This window comes from Rhinichthys klamathensis, unplaced genomic scaffold (assembly GCF_029890125.1).
Source record: "Rhinichthys klamathensis goyatoka isolate OS25496 unplaced genomic scaffold, OSU_Roscu_1.1 h1tg000204l_1, whole genome shotgun sequence".
NCBI lineage: Eukaryota > Metazoa > Chordata > Actinopteri > Cypriniformes > Leuciscidae > Rhinichthys > Rhinichthys klamathensis.
The window spans coordinates 765,020-787,500 of NW_026606729.1; the positions used below are offsets into that span (position 1 = coordinate 765,020).

At 42.3% G+C, this 22,481-nt stretch overlaps 2 protein-coding genes across 2 annotated transcripts in view; one reads left to right on the top strand and one right to left on the bottom strand.

Annotated features, from left to right (window-relative positions):
* The window catches only part of LOC130096656 (putative uncharacterized protein MYH16), a 329,204-nt gene that overhangs the window by 154,273 nt on the left and 152,450 nt on the right, over window positions 1-22,481 (bottom strand). The gene's annotated exons all lie outside the window — the stretch shown is intronic.
* Window positions 1-22,481, top strand: part of myocd (myocardin) — an 89,615-nt gene that overhangs the window by 30,728 nt on the left and 36,406 nt on the right. The window contains exon 5 of the mRNA XM_056263264.1: window positions 18,092-18,244. Coding sequence (XP_056119239.1) covers window positions 18,092-18,244 — 153 coding nt within the window. The remainder of the gene's footprint in view (window positions 1-18,091; window positions 18,245-22,481) is intronic.

The following is a 22,481-nucleotide window of genomic DNA, read 5'->3' on the forward strand; positions in this document are numbered from 1 at the left end:
ACAAATCGGCTGGCAAAATACTTTTTAAATCTTATCGATACTTAAAGCTTGTGTTTCATGAGTGTGTTAGAGGGAAGAGCTTGTGTTTCATGTGTGTGTTTGAGGGAAGAGCTTGTGTTTCATGTGTGTGTTTGAGGGAAGAACTTGTGTTTCATGTGTGTGTTTGAGGGAAGAGCTTGTTTCATGTGTGTGTTTGAGGGAAGAGCTTGTGTTTCATGTGTGTGTGTTTGAGGGAAGAGCTTGTTTCATGTGTGTGTTTGAGGGAAAAGCTTGTGTTTCATGTGTGTGTGTTTGAGGGAAGAGCTTGTGTTTCATGAGCGTGTTTGAGGGAAGAGCTTGTGTTTCATGTGTGTGTTTGAGGGAAGAGCTTGTGTTACATGTGTGTGTTTGAGGGAAGAGCTTGTGTTTCATGTGTGTGTTTGAGGGAAGACCTTGTGTTTCATGTGTGTGTTTGAGGGAAGAGCTTGTTTCATGTGTGTGTTTGAGGGAAGAGCTTGTGTTTCATGTGTGTGTGTTTGAGGGAAGAGCTTGTTTCATGTGTGTGTTTGAGGGAAAAGCTTGTGTTTCATGTGTGTGTGTTTGAGGGAAGAGCTTGTGTTTCATGAGCGTGTTTGAGGGAAGAGCTTGTGTTTCATGTGTGTGTTTGAGGGAAGAGCTTGTGTTTCATGTGTGTGTTTGAGGGAAGAGCTTGTGTTTCATGTGTGTGTGTGTTTGAGGGAAGAGCTTGTGTTTCATGTGTGTGTGTTTGAGGGAAGAGCTTGTGTTTCATGAGTGTGTTTGAGGGAAGAGCTTGTGTTTCATGTGTGTGTTTGAGGGAAGAGCTTGTGTTACATGTGTGTGTTTGACGGAAAGCTTGTGTTTCATGTGTGTGTTTGAATGAAGAGCTTGTGTTTCATGTGTGCGTTTGAGTATAGAGCTTGTTTCATGTGTGTTTTAATATAGAGCTTGTGTTTCATGTGTGTGTTTTAATATAGAGCTTGTGTTTCATGTGTGTGTTTGAGGGAAGAGCTTGTGTTTCATGAGTGTGTTTGAGGGAAGAGCTTGTGTTTCATGTGTGCGTTTGAGGGAAGAGCTTGTGTTTCATGTGTGTGTTTGAGGGAAGAGCTTGTGTTTCATGAGTGTGTTTGAGGGAAGAGCTTGTGTTTCATGTGTGTGTTTGAGGGAAGAGCTTGTGTTTCATGTGTGTGTTTGAGGGAAGAGCTTGTGTTTCGTGTGTGTTTGAGAATAGAGCTTGTGTTTCATGAGTGTGTTTGAGGGAAGAGCTTGTGTTTCATGTGTGTGTTTGAGGGAAGAGCTTGTGTTTCATGTGTGTGTTTTAATATAGAGCTTGTGTTTCATGTGTGTGTTTGAGGGAAGAGCTTGTGATTCATGTGTGCGTTTGAGGGAAGACCTTGTGTTTCATGTGTGTGCTTGAGGGAAGACCTTGTGTTTCATGTGTGTGTTTGAGGGAAGAGCTTGTGTTTCATGTGTGTGTTTGAGGGAAGAGCTTGTGTTTCATGTGTGTGTTTGAGGGAAGGGCTTGTGTTTCATGTGTGTGTTTGAGGGAAGACCTTGTGTTTCATGAGTGTGTTTGAGTGAAGAGCTTGTGTTTCATGTGTGTGTTTGAGGAGAAGAGCTTGTGTTTCATGTGTGTGTTTGAGGAGAAGAGCTTGTGTTTCATGTGTGTGTTTGAGGGAAGAGCTTGTGTTTCATGTGTGTGTTTGAGGAGAAGAGCTTGTGTTTCATGTGTGTGTTTGAGGGAAGAGCTTGTGTTTCATGTGTGTGCTAGAGGGAAGAGCTTGTGTTTCATGAGTGTGTTTGAGGGAAGAGCTTGTTTCATGTGTGTGTTTGAGGGAAGAGCTTGTGTTTCATGTGTGTGTTTGAGGGAAGAGCTTGTGCTTCATGTGTGCGTTTGAGGGAAGAGCTTGTGTTTCATGTGTGTGTTTGAGGGAAGAGCTTGTGCTTCATGTGTGCGTTTGAGGGAAGAGCTTGTGTTTCATGAGTGTGTTTGAGGGAAGAGCTTGTGTTTCATGTGTGTGTTTTAATATAGAGCTTGTGTTTCATGTGTGTGTTTGAGGGAAGAGCTTGTGATTCATGTGTGCGTTTGAGGGAAGACTTTGTGTTTCATGTGTGTGCTTGAGGGAAGACCTTATGTTTCACGTGTGTGTTTGAGGGAAGAGCTTGTGTTTCATGTGTGTGTTTGAGGGAAGAGCTTGTGATTCATGTGTGCGTTTGAAGGAAGAGCTTGTGTTTCATGTGTGTGTTTGAGGGAAGACCTTGTGTTTCATGTGTGTGTTTGAGTGAAGAGCTTGTGTTTCATGAGTGTGTTTGAGTGAAGAGCTTGTGTTTCATGTGTGTTTGAGGGAAGAGCTTGTGTTTCATGTGTGTGTTTGAGGAGAAGAGCTTGTGTTTCATGTGTGTGTTTCATGTGTGTGTTTGAGGGAAGAGCTTGTGTTTCATGTGTGTGCTAGAGGGAAGAGCTTGTGTTTCATGAGTGTGTTTGAGGGAAGAGCTTGTGTTTCATGTGTGTGTTTGAGGGAAGAGCTTGTGTTTCATGTGTGTGTTTGAGGGAAGAGCTTGTGTTTCATGTGTGTGTTTGAGGGAAGAGCTTGTGCTTCATGTGTGCCTTTGAGGGAAGAGCTTGTGTTTCAAGTGTGTGTTTGAGGGAAGAGCTTGTGTGTCATGTGTGTGTTTGAGTGAAGAGCTTGTGTTTCATGTGTGTGTTTGAGGGAAGAGCTTTTGTTTCATGTGTGTGTTTGAGGGAAGACCTTGTGTGTCATGTGTGTGTTTGAGGGAAGAGCTTGTGTTTCATGTGTGTGTTTGAGGGAATAGCTTGTGTTTCATGTGTGCCTTTGAGGAAAGAGCTTGTGTTTCATGTGTGCCTTTGAGGGAAGAGCTTGTGTTTCATGTGTGCCTTTGAGGGAAGAGCTTGTGTTTCATGTGTGTGTTTGAGGGAAGAGCTTGTTTCATGTGTGTGTTTGAGGGAAGAGCTTGTGTTTCATGTGTGTGTTTGAGGGAAGAGCTTGTGTTTCATGTGTGTGTTTGAGGGAAGACCTTGTGTGTCATGTGTGTGTTTGAGTGAAGAGCTTGTGTTTCATGTGCGTTTGAGTATAGAGCTTGTGTTTCATGTGTGTGTTTGAGTATAGAGCTTTTGTTTCATGTGCGTTTGAGGGAAGAGCTTTTGTTTCATGTGCGTTTGAGGGAAGAGCTTTTGTTTCATGTGTGCCTTTGAGGGAAGAGCTTTTGTTTCATGTGTGTGTTTGAGGGAAGAGCTTGTGTTTCAAGTGTGTGTTTGAGGGAAGAGCTTGTGTTTCATGTGTTTGAGGGAAGAGCTTGTGTTTCATATGTGTGTTTGAATGAAGAGCTTGTGTTTCATGTGTGCGTTTGAGGGAAGAGCTTGTGTTTCATGTGTGTGTTTGAGGGAAGAGCTTGTGTTTCATGTCTGCGTTTGAGTATAGAGCTTGTTTCATGTGTGTGTTAGAGGGAAGAGCTTGTGTTTCATGTGTGCGTTTGAGGGAAGAGCTTGTGTTTCATGTGTGCGTTTGAGTATAGAGCTTGTGTTTCATGTGTGCGTTTGAGGGAAGAGCTTGTGTTTCATGTGCGTTTGAGGGAAGAGCTTGTGTTTCATGTGTGCGTTTGAGGGAAGAGCTTGTGTTTCATGTGTGCCTTTGAGGGAAGAGCTTGTGTTTCATGTGTGTGTTTGAGGGAAGAGCTTGTGTTTCATGTGTGTGTTTGAGGGAATAGCTTGTGTTTCATGTGTGCCTTTGAGGGAAGAGCTTGTGTTTCATGTGTGCGTTTGAGGAAAGAGCTTGTGTTTCATGTGTGCGTTTGAGGGAAGAGCTTGTGTTTCATGTGTGTGTTTGAGGGAAGAGCTTGTGTTTCATGTGTGTGTTTGAGGGAAGAGCTTGTGTTTCATGTGTGCGTTTGAGGGAAGAGCTTGTGTTTCATGTGTGCCTTTGAGGGAAGAGCTTGTGTTTCATGTGTGCCTTTGAGGGAAGAGCTTGTGTTTCATGTGTGCCTTTGAGGGAAGAGCTTGTGTTTCATGTGTGTGTTTGAGGGAAGAGCTTGTGTTTCATGTGTGTGTTTGAGGGAAGAGCTTGTGTTTCATGTGTGTGTTTGAGGGAAGACCTTGTGTGTCATGTGTGTGTTTGAGTGAAGAGCTTGTGTTTCATGTGTGTGTTTGAGGGAAGAGCTTTTGTTTCATGTGTGTGTTTGAGGGAAGACCTTGTGTGTCATGTGTGTGTTTGAGGGAAGAGCTTGTGTTTCATGTGTGTGTTTGAGGGAATAGCTTGTGTTTCATGTGTGCCTTTGAGGAAAGAGCTTGTGTTTCATGTGTGCCTTTGAGGGAAGAGCTTGTGTTTCATGTGTGCCTTTGAGGGAAGAGCTTGTGTTTCATGTGTGTGTTTGAGGGAAGAGCTTGTTTCATGTGTGTGTTTGAGGGAAGAGCTTGTGTTTCATGTGTGTGTTTGAGGGAAGAGCTTGTGTTTCATGTGTGTGTTTGAGGGAAGACCTTGTGTGTCATGTGTGTGTTTGAGTGAAGAGCTTGTGTTTCATGAGTGTGTTTGAGTGAAGAGCTTGTGTTTCATGTGTGTGTTTGAGGGTAGAGCTTGTGTTTCATGTGTGTGTGTTTGAGGGAAGAGCTTGTTTCATGTGTGTGCTAGAGGGAAGAGCTTGTGTTTCATGAGTGTGTTTGAGGGAAGAGCTCGTGTTTCATGTGTGTTTGAGGGAAGAGCTTGTGTTTCATGTGTGTGTATGAGGGAAGAGCTTGTGTTTCATGTGTGTGTTTGAGGGAAGAGCTTGTGTTTCATCAGTGTGTTTGAGGGAAGAGCTTGTGTTACGTGTGTGTTTTAATATAGAGCTTGTGTTTCATGTGTGTGTTTTAATATAGAGCTTGTGTTTCATGTGTGTGTTTGAGGGAAGAGCTTGTGTTTCATATGTGTGTTTGAGGGAAGAGCTTGTGTTTCATGTGTGCGTTTGAGGGAAGAGCTTGTGTTTCATGTGTGTGTTTGAGGGAAGAGCTTGTGTTTCATGTGTGTGTTTGAGGGAAGAGCTTGTGTTTCATGTGTGTGTTTGAGGGAAGAGCTTGTGTTTCATGTGTGTGTTTGAGGGAAGAGCTTGTGCTTCATGTGTGCCTTTGAGGGAAGAGCTTGTGTTTCAAGTGTGTGTTTGAGTATAGAGCTTTTGTTTCATGTGCGTTTGAGTATAGAGCTTGTGTTTCATGTGTGTGTTTGAGTATAGAGCTTTTGTTTCATGTGCGTTTGAGGGAAGAGCTTTTGTTTCATGTGCGTTTGAGGGAAGAGCTTTTGTTTCATGTGTGCCTTTGAGGGAAGAGCTTTTGTTTCATGTGTGTGTTTGAGGGAAGAGCTTGTGTTTCAAGTGTGTGTTTGAGGGAAGAGCTTGTGTTTCATGTGTTTGAGGGAAGAGCTTGTGTTTCATATGTGTGTTTGAATGAAGAGCTTGTGTTTCATGTGTGCGTTTGAGGGAAGAGCTTGTGTTTCATGTGTGTGTTTGAGGGAAGAGCTTGTGTTTCATGTCTGCGTTTGAGTATAGAGCTTGTTTCATGTGTGTGTTAGAGGGAAGAGCTTGTGTTTCATGTGTGCGTTTGAGGGAAGAGCTTGTGTTTCATGTGTGCGTTTGAGTATAGAGCTTGTGTTTCATGTGTGCGTTTGAGGGAAGAGCTTGTGTTTCATGTGCGTTTGAGGGAAGAGCTTGTGTTTCATGTGTGCGTTTGAGGGAAGAGCTTGTGTTTCATGTGTGCCTTTGAGGGAAGAGCTTGTGTTTCATGTGTGTGTTTGAGGGAATAGCTTGTGTTTCATGTGTGCCTTTGAGGGAAGAGCTTGTGTTTCATGTGTGCGTTTGAGTATAGAGCTTGTGTTTCATGTGTGCGTTTGAGGGAAGAGCTTGTGTTTCATGTGCGTTTGAGGGAAGAGCTTGTGTTTCATGTGTGTGTTTGAGGGAAGAGCTTGTGTTTCATGTGTGCGTTTGAGGGAAGAGCTTGTGTTTCATGTGTGCGTTTGAGGGAAGAGCTTGTGTTTCATGTGTGCGTTTGAGGGAAGAGCTTGTGTTTCATGTGTGTGTTTGAGGGAAGAGCTTGTGTTTCATGTGTGCGTTTGAGGGAAGAGCTTGTGTTTCATGTGTGCGTTTGAGGGAAGAGCTTGTGTTTCATGTGTGCGTTTGAGGGAAGAGCTTGTGTTTCATGTGTGCGTTTGAGGGAAGAGCTTGTGTTTCATGTGTGTGTTTGAGGGAAGAGCTTGTGTTTCATGTGTGTGTTTGAGGGAAGAGCTTGTGTTTCATGTGTGCGTTTGAGGGAAGAGCTTGTGTTTCATGTGTGCCTTTGAGGGAAGAGCTTGTGTTTCATGTGTGCCTTTGAGGGAAGAGCTTGTGTTTCATGTGTGCCTTTGAGGGAAGAGCTTGTGTTTCATGTGTGCCTTTGAGGGAAGAGCTTGTGTTTCATGTGTGTGTTTGAGGGAAGAGCTTGTGTTTCATGTGTGTGTTTGAGGGAAGAGCTTGTGTTTCATGTGTGTGTTTGAGGGAAGACCTTGTGTGTCATGTGTGTGTTTGAGTGAAGAGCTTGTGTTTCATGTGTGTGTTTGAGGGAAGAGCTTGTGTTTCATGTGTGTGTTTGAGGGAAGACCTTGTGTGTCATGTGTGTGTTTGAGGGAAGAGCTTGTGTTTCATGTGTGTGTTTGAGGGAATAGCTTGTGTTTCATGTGTGCCTTTGAGGAAAGAGCTTGTGTTTCATGTGTGCCTTTGAGGGAAGAGCTTGTGTTTCATGTGTGCCTTTGAGGGAAGAGCTTGTGTTTCATGTGTGTGTTTGAGGGAAGAGCTTGTTTCATGTGTGTGTTTGAGGGAAGAGCTTGTGTTTCATGTGTGTGTTTGAGGGAAGAGCTTGTGTTTCATGTGTGTGTTTGAGGGAAGACCTTGTGTGTCATGTGTGTGTTTGAGTGAAGAGCTTGTGTTTCATGAGTGTGTTTGAGTGAAGAGCTTGTGTTTCATGTGTGTGTTTGAGGGTAGAGCTTGTGTTTCATGTGTGTGTGTTTGAGGGAAGAGCTTGTTTCATGTGTGTGCTAGAGGGAAGAGCTTGTGTTTCATGAGTGTGTTTGAGGGAAGAGCTCGTGTTTCATGTGTGTTTGAGGGAAGAGCTTGTGTTTCATGTGTGTGTATGAGGGAAGAGCTTGTGTTTCATGTGTGTGTTTGAGGGAAGAGCTTGTGTTTCATCAGTGTGTTTGAGGGAAGAGCTTGTGTTACGTGTGTGTTTTAATATAGAGCTTGTGTTTCATGTGTGTGTTTTAATATAGAGCTTGTGTTTCATGTGTGTGTTTGAGGGAAGAGCTTGTGTTTCATATGTGTGTTTGAGGGAAGAGCTTGTGTTTCATGTGTGCGTTTGAGGGAAGAGCTTGTGTTTCATGTGTGTGTTTGAGGGAAGAGCTTGTGTTTCATGTGTGTGTTTGAGGGAAGAGCTTGTGTTTTATGTGTGCGTTTGAGGGAATAGCTTGTGTTTCATGTGTGCCTTTGAGGGAAGCGCTTGTGTTTCATGTGTGTGTTTGAGGGAAGAGCTTGTGTTTTATGTGCGTTTGAGGGAAGAGCTTGTGTTTCATGTGTGCGTTTGAGGGAAGAGCTTGTGTTTCATGTGTGTGTTTGAGGGAAGAGCTTGTGTTTTATGTGTGCGTTTGAGGGAATAGCTTGTGTTTCATATGTGCCTTTGAGGGAAGAGCTTGTGTTTCATGTGTGTGTTTGAGGGAAGAGCTTGTGTTTCATGTGTGTGTTTGAGGGAATAGCTTGTGTTTCATGTGTGCCTCTGAGGGAAGAGCTTGTGTTTCATGTGCGTTTGAGGGAAGAGCTTGTGTTTCATGTGTGCGTTTGAGGGAAGAGCTTGTGTTTCATGTGCGTTTGAGGGAAGAGCTTGTGTTTCATGTGTGCCTTTGAGGGAAGAGCTTGTGTTTAATGTGTGTGTTTGAGGGAAGAGCTTGTGTTTCATGTGTGCGTTTGAGTATAGAGCTTGTTTCATGTGTGTGTTTGAGGGAAGAGCTTGTGTTTCATGTGTGCGTTTGAGGGAAGAGCTTGTGTTTCATGTGTGCGTTTGAGTATAGAGCTTGTGTTTCATGTGTGCGTTTGAGGGAAGAGCTTGTGTTTCATGTGTGTGTTTGAGTATAGAGCTTGTGTTTCATGTGCGTTTGATGGAAGAGCTTGTGTTTCATGTGTGCGTTTGAGGGAAGAGCTTGTGTTTCATGTGTGCCTTTGAGGGAAGAGCTTGTGTTTCATGTGTGTGTTTGAGGGAAGAGCTTGTGTTTCATGTGTGTGTTTGAGGGAATAGCTTGTGTTTCATGTGTGCCTTTGAGGGAAGAGCTTGTGTTTCATGTGTGTGTTTGAGGGAAGAGCTTGTGTTTCGTGTGCGTTTGAGGGAAGAGCTTGTGTTTCATGTGTGTGTTTGAGGGAAGAGCTTGTGTTTCATGTGTGTGTTTGAGGGAATAGCTTGTGTTTCATGTGTGCCTTTGAGGGAAGAGCTTGTGTTTCATGTGTGTGTTTGAGGGAAGAGCTTGTGTTTCATGTGTGTGTTTGAGGGAAGAGCTTGTGTTTCGTGTGCGTTTGAGGGAAGAGCTTGTGTTTCATGTGTGTGTTTGAGGGAAGAGCTTGTGTTTCGTGTGCGTTTGAGGGAAGAGCTTGTGTTTCATGTGTGCCTTTGAGGAAAGAGCTTGTGTTTCATGTGTGCCTTTGAGGGAAGAGCTTGTGTTTCATGTGTGTGTTTGAGGGAAGAGCTTGTGTTTCGTGTGCGTTTGAGGGAAGAGCTTGTGTTTCATGTGTGTGTTTGAGGGAAGAGCTTGTGTTTCATGTGTGTGTTTGAGGGAATAGCTTGTGTTTCATGTGTGCCTTTGAGGGAAGAGCTTGTGTTTCATGTGTGCCTTTTAGGGAAGAGCTTGTGTTTCATGTGTGCCTTTGAGGAAAGAGCTTGTGTTTCATGTGTGCCTTTGAGGGAAGAGCTTGTGTTTCATGTGTGCCTTTGAGGGAAGAGCTTGTTTCATGTGTGTGTTTGAGGGAAGAGCTTGTGTTTCATGTGTGCGTTTCAGGGAAGAGCTTGTGTTTCATGTGCGTTTGAGGGAAGAGCTTGTGTTTCATGTGTGTGTTTGAGGGAAGAGCTTGTGTTTCATGTGTGTGTTTGAGGGAAGAGCTTGTGTTTCATGTGCGTTTGAGGGAAGAGCTTGTGTTTCATGTGTGTGTTTGAGGGAAGAGCTTGTGTTTCATGTGTGCGTTTGAGGGAAGAGCTTGTGTTTCATGTGCGTTTGAGTATAGAGCTTGTGTTTCATGTGTGTGTTTGAGGGAAGAGCTTGTGTTTCATGTGTGTGTTTGAGGGAAGAGCTTGTGTTTCATGTTTGTGTTTTAATATAGAGCTTGTGTTTCATGTGTGTGTTTGAGGGAAGAGCTTGTGTTTCATGTGTGCGTTTCAGGGAAGAGCTTGTGTTTCATGTGCGTTTGAGGGAAGAGCTTGTGTTTCATGTGTGTGTTTGAGGGAAGAGCTTGTGTTTCATGTGTGTGTTTGAGGGAAGAGCTTGTGTTTCATGTGCGTTTGAGGGAAGAGCTTGTGTTTCATGTGTGTGTTTGAGGGAAGAGCTTGTGTTTCATGTGTGCGTTTGAGGGAAGAGCTTGTGTTTCATGTGCGTTTGAGTATAGAGCTTGTGTTTCATGTGTGTGTTTGAGGGAAGAGCTTGTGTTTCATGTGTGTGTTTGAGGGAAGAGCTTGTGTTTCATGTTTGTGTTTTAATATAGAGCTTGTGTTTCATGTGTGTGTTTGAGGGAAGAGCTTGTGTTTCATGTGTGTGTTTGAGGGAAGAGCTTGTGTTTCATGTGTGTGTTTGAGGGAAGAGCTTGTGATTCATGTGTGTGAGGGAAGACCTTGTGTTTCATGTGTGTTTTTGAGTGAAGAGCTTGTGTTTCATGAGTGTGTTTGAGGGAAGAGCTTGTGTTTCATGTGTGTGTTTGAGGGAAGAGCTTGTGATTCATGTGTGTGTTCGAGGGAAGAGCTTGTGTTTCATGTGTGTGTTTGAGGGAAGAGCTTGTGTTTCATGTGTGTGTTTGAGGGAAGAGCTTGTGATTCATGTGTGCGTTTGAGGGAAGAGCTTGTGTTTCATGTGTGTGAGGGAAGACCTTGTGTTTCATGTGTGTTTTTGAGTGAAGAGCTTGTGTTTCATGAGTGTGTTTGAGGGAAGAGCTTGTGTTTCATGTGTGTGTTTGAGGGAAGAGCTTGTGATTCATGTGTGCGTTTGAGGGAAGAGCTTGTGTTTCATGTGTGTGTTTGAGGGAAGAGCTTGTGTTTCATGTGTGTGTTTGAGGGAAGAGCTTGTGTTTCATATGTGTGTTTGAATGAAGAGCTTGTGTTTAATGTGTGCGTTTGAGGGAAGAGCTTGTGTTTCATGTGTGTGTTTGAGGGAAGAGCTTGTGTTTCATGTGTGCGTTTGAGTATAGAGCTTGTGTTTCATGTGTGTGTTTGAGGGAAGAGCTTGTGTTTCAAGTGTGTGTTTGAGTATAGAGCTTGTGTTTCATGTGTGTGTTTGAGGGAAGAGCTTGTGTTTCACGTGTTTGAGGGAAGAGCTTGTGTTTCACGTGTTTGAGGGAAGAGCTTGTGTTTCATGTGTGCCTTTGAGGGAAGAGTTTGTGTTTCATGTGTGCGTTTGAGGGAAGAGCTTGTGTTTCATGTGTGTGTTTGAGGGAAGAGCTTGTGTTTCATGTGTGCGTTTGAGGGAAGAGCTTGTGTTTCATGTGTGTGTTTGAGGGAAGAGCTTGTGTTTCATGTGTGTGTTTGAGGGAATAGCTTGTGTTTCATGTGTGTGTTTGAGGGAAGAGCTTGGGTTTCATGTGTGCGTTTGAGGGAAGAGCTTGTGTTTCATCTGTGTGTTTGAGGGAAGAGCTTGTGTTTCATGTGTGTGTTTGAGGGAAGAGCTTGTGTTTCATGTGTGCGTTTGAGGGAAGAGCTTGTGTTTCGTGTGTGTTTGAGGGAAGAGCTTGTGTTTCATGTGTGTGTTTGAGGGAAGAGCTTGTGTTTCATGTGTGTGTTTGAGGGAAGAGCTTGTGTTTCATGTGTGTGTTTGAGGGAAGAGCTTGTGTTTCATGTGTGTGTTTGAGGGAAGAGCTTGTGTTTCATGTGTGTGTTTGAGGGAAGAGCTTGTGTTTCATGTGTGTGTTTGAGGTAGGGCTGTTGGAACGAATTCCGAAATTCGAATATAATTCGAATATTTAAAAAATCAATACTATTCGAATGCTGAAGTTACTATTCGAATATTGTTTTTTTATGTGTATTTTAATTTTTTTATATATATATATAAACAGGAAAGAGGCCGCACTATGCATAAATTGTTTTATTTGCACAAACGCGTTTCGGCGCGTGCCTTGTTGTGCAAATAAAACAATTTATGCATAGTGCGGCCTCTTTCCTGTTTAACGTTATATATTCTAATCATCAGGCCAGCATTCTTAAAGTTTGTTTAATCATTGAGTGAAGCCTGCTCCTATTCCCATTCATTAATGTTTTTATATGCAATCTTGCCTTTCTCGCCAGTGCCACCTTGGCTTACACACATGTGAAAATGAAATGCTTTTGTTTTCGTCTGATGAACAATAACGTTTTTGAATCGTAACACAATTGTGCACGTTATCCACGCTGTATCATCATAACAATACTGTCAAAAATGGTAAATGTTTAACAACGTAAAAAACGCCCGTGAAGCGCAAATATCTCGGTGAAAACTCAACGGATTCGGCGAGCACCAAACTCGTTGGAACCGTCTAGTCGAACTGAAAAGAACGATATAAGTTTCAGAATTTTTGGTGGTGTTTTAGCGGAGATATTAGCCAAAAACCATCGGTAGCGCTGCAACCATATTCAGCACGAATAAAATGTTTATTGTAATGTTAGATATCCCTCTAGTGGACAGAACGTGTAACAACAACCACATGCTATACCGAAGTTGCATTCGCGATCCATAAGCCTGAGTAAAGTCGTAAATATTAATAATAGGATGAATTTGAGCATTTAATATTCGAATATTATTCGAATATTAAATAAAATAAGGAATGGAATTCGAATAGTATTATAGAGGAAGATTGACAGCCCTAGTTTGAGGGAAGAGCTTGTGTTTCATGTGTGTGTTTCATGTGTGTGTTTGAGCATAGAGCTTTTGTTTCATGTGTGTGTCTGAGGGAAGAGCTTGTGTTTCATGTGTGTGTTTGAGGGAAGAGCTTGTGTTTCATGTGTGCGTTTGAGGGAAGAGCTTGTGTTTCATGTGTGTGTTTGAGCATAGAGCTTTTGTTTCATGTGTGCCTTTGAGGGAAGAGCTTGTGTTTCATGTGTTTGAGCATAGAGCTTGTGTTTCATGTGTGTGTTTGAGGGAAGAGCTTGTGTTTCATGTGTGTGTTTGAGGGAAGAGCTTGTGTTTCATGTGTGCGTTTAAGGGAAGAGCTTGTGTTTCATGTGTGCGTTTGAGGGAAGAGCTTGTGTTTCATGTGTGTGTTTGAGGGAAGAGCTTGTGTTTCATGTGTGTGTTTGAGGGAAGAGCTTGTGTTTCATGTGTGCGTTTGAGGGAAGAGCTTGTGTTTCATGTGTGTGTTTGAGGGAAGAGCTTGTGTTTCATGTGTGCGTTTGAGGGAAGAGCTTGTGTTTCATGTGTGTGTTTGAGGGAAGAGCTTGTGTTTCATGTGTGTGTTTGAGGGAATAGCTTGTGTTTCATGTGTGCGTTTAAGGGAAGAGCTTGTGTTTCATGTGTGCGTTTGAGGGAAGAGCTTGTGTTTCATGTGTGCGTTTGAGGGAAGAGCTTGTGTTTCATGTGTGTGTTTGAGGGAAGAGCTTGTGTTTCATGTGTGCGTTTAAGGGAAGAGCTTGTGTTTCATGTGTGCGTTTGAGGGAAGAGCTTGTGTTTCATGTGTGTGTTTGAGGGAAGAGCTTGTGTTTCATGTGTGTGTTTGAGGGAAGAGCTTGTGTTTCATGTGTGCGTTTGAGGGAAGAGCTTGTGTTTCATGTGTGTGTTTGAGGGAAGAGCTTGTGTTTCATGTGTGCGTTTGAGGGAAGAGCTTGTGTTTCATGTGTGTGTTTGAGGGAAGAGCTTGTGTTTCATGTGTGTGTTTGAGGGAAGAGCTTGTGTTTCATGTGTGTGTTTGAGGGAAGAGCTTGTGTTTCATGTGTGCGTTTGAGGGAAGAGCTTGTGTTTCATGTGTGTGTTTGAGGGAAGAGCTTGTGTTTCATGTGTGTGTTTGAGGGAAGAGCTTGTGTTTCATGTGTGCCTTTGAGGGAAGAGCTTGTGTTTCATGTGTGTGTTTGAGGGAAGAGCTTGTGTTTCATGTGTGTGTTTGAGGGAATAGCTTGTGTTTCATGTGTGTGTTTGAGGGAAGAGCTTGTGTTTCATGTGTGCCTTTGAGGGAAGAGCTTGTGTTTCATGTGTGCGTTTGAGGGAAGAGCTTGTGTTTCATGTGCGTTTGAGGGAAGAGCTTGTGTTTCATGAGTGCGTTTAAGGGAAGAGCTTGTGTTTCATGTGTGCGTTTGAGGGAAGAGCTTGTGTTTCATGTGTGCGTTTAAGGGAAGAGCTTGTGTTTCATGTGTGCGTTTGAGGGAAGAGCTTGTGTTTCATGTGTGTGTTTGAGGGAATAGCTTGTGTTTCATGTGTGCGTTTAAGGGAAGAGCTTGTGTTTCATGTGTGCGTTTGAGGGAAGAGCTTGTGTTTCATGTGTGCGTTTGAGGGAAGAGCTTGTGTTTCATGTGCGTTTGAGGGAAGAGCTTGTGTTTCATGTGTGTGTTTGAGGGAAGAGCTTGTGTTTCATGTGTGTGTTTGAGGGAAGAGCTTTTGTTTCATGTGTGTGTTTGAGGGAAGAGCTTGTTTCATGTGCGTTTGAGGGAAGAGCTTGTGTTTCATGTGTGCCTTTGAGGGAAGAGCTTGTGTTTCATGTGTGCGTTTGAGGGAAGAGCTTGTGTTTCATGTGTGCGTTTAAGGGAAGAGCTTGTGTTTCATGTGTGTGTTTGAGGGAAGAGCTTGTGTTTCATGTGTGTGTTTGAGGGAAGAGCTTGTGTTTCATGTGTGCGTTTGAGGGAAGAGCTTGTGTTTCATGTGTGTGTTTGAGGGAAGAGCTTGTGTTTCATGTGTGTGTTTGAGGGAAGAGCTTTTGTTTCATGTGTGTGTTTGAGTGAAGAGCTTGTGTTTCATGTGTGTGTTTGAGGGAAGAGCTTGTTTCATGTGTGTGTTTGAGGGAAGAGCTTGTGTTTCATGTGTGTGTTTGAGGGAAGAGCTTTTGTTTCATGTGTGTGTTTTAATATAGAGCTTGTGTTTCATGTGTGTTTGAGGGAAGAGCTTGTGTTTCATGTGTGTGTTTGAGGGAAGAGCTTGTGTTTCATGTGTGTGTTTGAGGGAAGAGCTTGTGTTTCATGTGTGTGTTTGAGTATAGAGCTTGTGTTTCATGTGTGTTTTTGAGTGAAGAGCTTTTGTTTCATGTGTGTGTTTGAGTGAAGAGCTTGTGTTTCATGTGTGTGTTTGAGGGAAGAGTTTGTGTTTCATGTGTGTGTTTGAGGGAAGAGCTTGTGTTTCATGTGTGTGTTTGAGTGAAGAGCTTGTGTTTCATGTGTGTGTTTGAGGGAAGAGTTTGTTTCATGTGTGTGTTTGAGCATAGAGCTTTTGTTTCATGTGTGCGTTTGAGGGAAGAGCTTGTGTTTCATGTGTGTGTTTGAGGGAAGAGCTTGTGTTTCATGTGTGTGTTTCATGTGTGTGTTTGAGCATAGAGCTTGTGTTTCATGTGTGTGTTTGAGTGAAGAGCTTGTGTTTCATGTGTGTGTTTCATGTGTGTGTTTGAGTATAGAGCTTGTGTTTCATGTGTGCGTTTGAGGGAAGAGCTTGTGTTTCATGTGTGTGTTTGAGGGAAGAGTTTGTGTTTCATGTGTGTGTTTCATGTGTGTGTTTGAGCATAGAGCTTGTGTTTCATGTGTGTGTTTGAGTGAAGAGCTTGTGTTTCATGTGTGTGTTTGAGGGAAGAGCTTGTGTTTCATGTGTGTGTTTGAGGGAAGAGCTTGTGTTTCATGTGTGTGTTTGAGGGAATAGCTTGTGTTTCATGTGTGTGTTTGAGGGAAGAGCTTGTGTTTCATGTGTGTGTTTGAGGGAAGAGCTTGTGTTTCATGTGTGTGTTTGAGGGAAGAGTTTGTGTTTCATGTGTGCGTTTGAGGGAAGAGCTTGTGTTTCATGTGTGTGTTTGAGGGAAGAGCTTGTGTTTCATGTGTGCGTTTGAGGGAAGAGCTTGTGTTTCATGTGTGTGTTTGAGGGAATAGCTTGTGTTTCATGTGTGTGTTTGAGGGAAGAGCTTGTGTTTCATGTGTGTGTTTGAGGGAAGAGCTTGTGTTTCATGTGTGTGTTTGAGGGAAGAGTTTGTGTTTCATGTGTGTGTTTCATGTGTGTGTTTGAGTATAGAGCTTGTTTCATTTGTGTTTTTTAATATAGACCTTGTTTCATGTGTGTGTTTGAGTGAAGAGCTTGTGTTTCATGTGTGTGTTTGAGGGAAGAGCTTGTGTTTCATGTGTGCGTTTAAGGGAAGAGCTTGTGTTTCATGTGTGCGTTTGAGGGAAGAGCTTGTGTTTCATGTGTGTGTTTGAGGGAAGAGCTTGTGTTTCATGTGTGTGTTTGAGGGAAGAGCTTGTGTTTCATGTGTGTGTTTGAGGGAAGAGCTTGTGTTTCATGTGTGTGTTTGAGGGAAGAGCTTGTGTTTCATGTGTGTGTTTGAGGGAAGAGCTTGTGTTTCATGTGTGCCTTTGAGGGAAGAGCTTGTGTTTCATGTGTGCCTTTGAGGGAAGAGCTTGTGTTTCATGTGCGTTTGAGGGAAGAGCTTGTGTTTCATGTGTGTGTTTGAGGGAAGAGCTTGTGTTTCATGTGTGTGTGTTTGAGGGAAGAGCTTGTGTTTCATGTGTGCCTTTGAGGGAAGAGCTTGTGTTTCATGTGCGTTTGAGGGAAGAGCTTGTGTTTCATGTGTGTGTTTGAGGGAAGAGCTTGTGTTTCATGTGTGTGTGTTTGAGGGAAGAGCTTGTGTTTCATGTGCGTTTGAGGGAAGAGCTTGTGTTTCATGTGTGCGTTTGAGGGAAGAGCTTGTGTTTCATGTGCGTTTGAGGGAAGAGCTTGTGTTTCATGTGTGTGTTTGAGGGAAGAGCTTGTGTTTCATGTGTGCGTTTGAGGGAAGAGCTTGTGTTTCATGTGTGCGTTTGAGGGAAGAGCTTGTGTTTCATGTGCGTTTGAGGGAAGAGCTTGTGTTTCATGTGTGTGTTTGAGGGAAGAGCTTGTTTCATGTGTGTGTTTGAGGGAAGAGCTTGTGTTTCATGTGTGCGTTTGAGGGAAGAGCTTGTGTTTCATGTGCGTTTGAGGGAAGAGCTTGTGTTTCATGTGTGTGTTTGAGGGAAGAGCTTGTGTTTCATGTGTGTGTTTGAGGGAAGAGCTTGTGTTTCATGTGTGTGTTTGAGGGAAGAGCTTGTGTTTCATGTGTGTGTTTGAGGGAAGAGCTTGTGTTTCATGTGTGCGTTTAAGGGAAGAGCTTGTGTTTCATGTGTGCGTTTAAGGGAAGAGCTTGTGTTTCATGTGCGTTTGAGGGAAGAGCTTGTGTTTCATGTGTGTGTTTGAGGGAAGAGCTTGTGTTTCATGTGTGCGTTTGAGGGAAGAGCTTGTGTTTCATGTGTGTGTTTGAGGGAAGAGCTTGTGTTTCATGTGTGTGTTTGAGGGAAGAGCTTGTGTTTCATGTGTGCGTTTGAGGGAAGAGCTTGTGTTTCATGTGTGCGTTTAAGGGAAGAGCTTGTGTTTCATGTGTGTGTTTGAGGGAAGAGCTTGTGTTTCATGTGCGTTTGAGGGAAGAGCTTGTGTTTCATGTGTGTGTTTGAGGGAAGAGCTTGTGTTTCATGTGTGCGTTTGAGGGAAGAGCTTGTGTTTCATGTGTGCGTTTAAGGGAAGAGCTTGTGTTTCATGTGTGCGTTTGAGGGAAGAGCTTGTGTTTCATGTGCGTTTGAGGGAAGAGCTTGTGTTTCATGTGTGTGTTTGAGGGAAGAGCTTGTGTTTCATGTGTGCGTTTGAGGGAAGAGCTTGTGTTTCATGTGCGTTTGAGGGAAGAGCTTGTGTTTCATGTGTGTGTTTGAGGGAAGAGCTTGTGTTTCATGTGTGTGTTTGAGGGAAGAGCTTGTGTTTCATGTGTGCGTTTGAGGGAAGAGCTTGTGTTTCATGTGTGCGTTTAAGGGAAGAGCTTGTGTTTCATGTGTGTGTTTGAGGGAAGAGCTTGTGTTTCATGTGTGTGTTTGAGGGAAGAGCTTGTGTTTCATGTGTGCGTTTGAGGGAAGAGCTTGTGTTTCATGTGTGTGTTTGAGGGAAGAGCTTGTGTTTCATGTGTGTGTTTGAGGGAAGAGCTTTTGTTTCATGTGTGTGTTTGAGGGAAGAGCTTCTGTTTCATGTGTGTGTTTTAATATAGAGCTTGTGTTTCGTGTGTGTTTGAGGGAAGAGCTTGTGTTTCATGTGTGTGTTTGAGGGAAGAGCTTGTGTTTCATGTGTGTGTTTGAGTATAGAGCTTGTGTTTCATGTGTGTGTTTGAGTGAAGAGCTTTTGTTTCATGTGTGTGTTTGAGTGAAGAGCTTGTGTTTCATGTGTGTGTTTGAGGGAAGAGCTTGTGTTTCATGTGTGTGTTTGAGTGAAGAGCTTGTGTTTCATGTGTGTGTTTGAGGGAAGAGCTTGTGTTTCATGTGTGTGTTTGAGTGAAGAGCTTGTGTTTCATGTGTGTGTTTGAGTGAAGAGCTTGTGTTTCATGTGTGTGTTTGAGGGAAGAGTTTGTGTTTCATGTGTGTGTTTGAGCATAGAGCTTGTGTTTCATGTGTGCGTTTGACGGAAGAGCTTGTGTTTCATGTGTGTGTTTGAGGGAAGAGCTTGTGTTTCATGAGTGTGTTTGAGTGAAGAGCTTGTGTTTCATGTGTGTGTTTGAGTGAAGAGCTTGTGTTTCATGTGTGCGTTTGACGGAAGAGCTTGTGTTTCATGTGTGTGTTTGAGGGAAGAGCTTGTGTTTCATGAGTGTGTTTGAGTGAAGAGCTTGTGTTTCATGTGTGTGTTTGAGTGAAGAGCTTGTGTTTATTACACAGATCCAGTTGGTGAAGACTCTCAGAACACACTGAAGAGAGCCAGGTTTGCTGATGACCTGAACGAGAAGATCTCTCTCAGACCCGGTCCACTGGAGCTGGTGGAGAAGAACATCATCGCGGTCCATTCCACACTTAAACAAGCCGCCATCACAGGTATTATTAGAGTTATTAGATCCTTTTCATATAGAGTTATAAGATGCTTCAGAAACTCCTGAAAACTAAAGCCTCTTCTCAGCTGACAGGGAATGTTTTGGCAAAGTATTGATCAAACGTTCTTCCGGTAACATTAATAGAACGTGATCTGGTGTTTAATAATGTTCTCAAAATATTAGCACAAAAATTCATGGATTCATGGAACATGTGACACATTAAATTATACTAGACTGGGTTATTATTATAGTTAACTAAAACTGAAATCAAAACCATAAAAAAACAAAAACATTTTCATTATTTGAAATAAAATACAAAAATGAAACTTTTTTTATTTCAACTAGTTACCAAGTTCTCTTTCTTTCATTTAGTTTTATGTTCTAAACGAACTAAAACTTAAACATAAATAACAATTTATAAAAACTATTTAGACATGTTTTAACAACAAAAACTTTGTTTACTGGAAATATAAAAATAAAGATTAATTCACAATATTAATGGAAAGTATAACGGTGTGTGTGTGAGAGAGAGTGTTTGAGTGAATACAATTATCCAAGTGTGTGTGTGTGAGAGAGAGAGAGAGAGAGAGAGGGTGTGTGTGTGTGTGTAACTGACCTGATATCTGAGCACGTGAGCTGCCAGCAGCAGTGCAGGGACTGCTTTCAATCAGGTTCTCTGCTGGGCACACACACACGTCACACTCAGTAGTGTGTGAGAGTTATGTCCTTCACTTGTTGATGTTGGCCGGTTTGTGAGATTGTGACGAGGCCCAGCGAGCACTCAGATCATCTCAGTGTGTGTGTGTGTGTGTGTGAAGAGAACGCCCCATCTGTTCAATGCCATTATTATTTTATTTAGAGACATTGAGAAGAGAATATGAGAATAAATACAATATGAATAATAATAGTATGAGTAACTATTATTATTATTATAATTATAATTATTATTATTATTATTGTCTTTCAGTCACAGTGTAGAAAGTGTCCAAATTATGTTACTTTGTTGACCTCAACATGAACTCTTTCCCCACCAGCTGTGCTTCCATCCACCTTGTTTTTGGATATCACATAAAAAAACACTGGATTGAAATGTCAAAATGTGCATAAATTAAAAAAATGCACATAAAAACATATGCACTCAATTGAGGCGGGTAATTGTTTTATCCGATTAGACATGCATATAAACTGATGGGAAAACGTTTACTGAATAAATCCCTCGATGCGTAACTTAAAGTCCCCATGAATTCAAAATTGACCATACTTACTTTGTTTGCCTAAATTGATCGTTTTGTGGTGAACAATTCATCCATGCAAGTCAATCCACACAAAAAATTTTTTGGGCTTAGTAGTCTTTAATCAAAATCTGAAATTTCCCCTCCCCTCTGCGTTGGAGGACCTTGCCTGATGACGTAGGTTTGACGGTTTGGGCGTCTGCTTAACATCCGTAATCACGCCCCTCCAACTGACAGTAGACAGGCTGAATGAAAACACCTACTTTTCTAGATCCAATCAGGTGCTAGTTGGGGAAAAGCCACGCCCACCATTTTGCCTCATTTAGTATTCCGTTTCTCTCGGAAATACGTCACAACACTGGAGAAAAGTCGTTTGCAACTTCCGGTTCACGGGGACTTTAACCCTCAGCTGTGATTGGATAACTGGAGTAACCAGCGGACCAATGGCGTCGCAGCGTCTCTAATGTTGGTTTGGTGTTTCTGAAAGTGGAAGTGTGTGGGTGTGTCAGAGTGATTGGGTGTAATTCCCTCCAGAAGCGTCTCGCACACACGAGTGTGTTCCCGAACACCAGCATCCGAACGCCAGAGAACACGACAGCGTTTACTGTGTTTCGCCTGACGCGACACACACTCGTTTATGATGGAGGGAGACACAACCAGAAACTTAGTTTATTACTGATATTGTGTGACGCTTTTGTTCTCTTGAACATGTTTTATGCACTATTCCAAGGTAAATTCATAACTTTGATGGAAACACAGCTATGGGTGCATCTGTGGATCAGAGCATCTGCACTAACTGCACATTTTAATTAGACTTTATTCAAAGTTCTGACAAAAGCAGATTACGACACACATATTACGGACATTACGGAACCTATAGCACGACTGTATTACAGAGCACTTAAGATCCACTGTAATCTCCCAAAATGGTCTCATCATTGCAGTGCGCTCACACGCACAAATGCTCTGACTTATCAGAACTTTGTAAACAGCCATGCTCTTGCTTTTTATTTTCGTATTCAAAATAGCTCTTCACCTGCACTTACAAGTCTTCTCCCGACACAAACTTCGAGACCACTACGCCTTACTCGGTCAGTCTCGCAGGCACTCATTCCAGTTCCACAGTACAAAAATAACTATGGTCAGAAATTGTTTTTCTATACTTACACTAAAATTTGGAATGACATTCCTTATCAAATTCGAACATTATCGTCCTTCCCATATTTCAAAAAGTCATATAAACAGTTTCTTCTGACTAGTCAAACTTGCACACATTGATTGCTCCTGTACTGTTTTTAGTCTTGTTTTTCCGTATTTTATGTTTTGTTTATATCTATCTAGTCAATAACAATGTCTTGTATACATGTGCTGAAATTCTGTTTATTGTTCTATGTTGCTGCAGAACAGGAACCTGCTGTAAACCAGTTTTTAAACTGAGCCAGGCCCGTTTTACTGTAACTATACTGTTGCTGTTGAATTTTCCTGTATTATAAATGAAATGAAATGAAATGAATATGCAATCTTCAGCTACAGTCTAACCAAACATTATTCACACACCAGATATCAGTTTTTATATTTCTTTACTAGTGTGTGCAGGACACTATAGTTCATTTCTGTAAGTGAGGAGAGCAAAATAAAGTAAACTGTGACATATTATACCCAAACACTCTTCATACAGTGACTACCAGTAACATTTATACAAATTTGGGAGCAGAAATGATTCCTCCACTTTGAGCTGATCATGTTCTGCTGAAGTGTGTTTTCTGTAATTGCTAATGCTCTTTTTACACACACACTGAACAACATGAAGCATTGCTTGGTCACTGGTTGAGCTAAACTGGTATTATCTAATTGTGTAGTTAAATTTAACAGCTGACAGATATTCAACATAATTCATGTGTGAGAGTCTAACAGAAGGACGGACAAAACCAGTCAAATATCCACTGATCTGAGAACTCTGAGTTCTGCTCATATTTATCACCATTTATAAACTATAGCGAATAAACTGATAATGTGAGAAATGTTGAAGGAGTCTGAATACATTCTGGTTTGGCTGTATATAAGGCAGTTTTAATCTGAAGTGTGTGTGTGTGTACAGCGTCTCCGTCTGATGAAACACCTTTGTTGGAGGTTTGGATGGAGACGCATAAATCTCAGCGAGTCAAACAGAGAAACAGAGAAACGCTCATTTGATCTCCGTGAAGGGCGGATCTAAATACAGCTGCTGTTTGTCTCAATAAAACCCAGCAGAGTTCGTATAAACCGGCGGCCTCGACCTCATACACTGCGTTTACACACCGCCCCGGGGAACATGCGAGTGTTTACATCAGTGTGTCTGAAACATGTGATCTGAGGGAGAACACACACGGGCCGAGCGCATAGTAAACACACACTCCGACATCAGGTGTGTTTGTGTAGGATTGAGGAATCCGCATCATCATCTCTCACATCTGAAGACACATTCCCCAACACAGCTGACAGGAATATCGTATGCAGGAGAACGTGTTGATAATGTTCCAAAACGTTACTTTTAGTATCATTGAGACACTATTATACTTTCCATTAATATTGTGCATTAATCTTTATTTTTATGTTTCCAATTTTATTAAGTTTTTGTTGTTAAAACATGTCTATACGGTTTCTATTAATTGTTTATTTAGTCGTTTAGAAAATAAAACTAAAAGAAAGAACTTGTTTATGAATATTTTTTTATGAATATTTTAGTTTATTTCAGTTAATACTCATTTTATTGCAAGTAATGAAAATGTTTTTTTCGCACGCACACACAGGTTTGGTTTGCTATACTTGAGGACATTCCATAGGCGCAATGATTTTTATACTGTACAAACTGTATTTTCTATTCCCTACACCCCCCCCCCCCCGACACACACACACACACTACCACCCACTCACACACACCACACACACACTCACACACACTAACCCTACCCCCCCCCCCACACACACACACACACACACTACCACCCACTCACACACACCACACACACA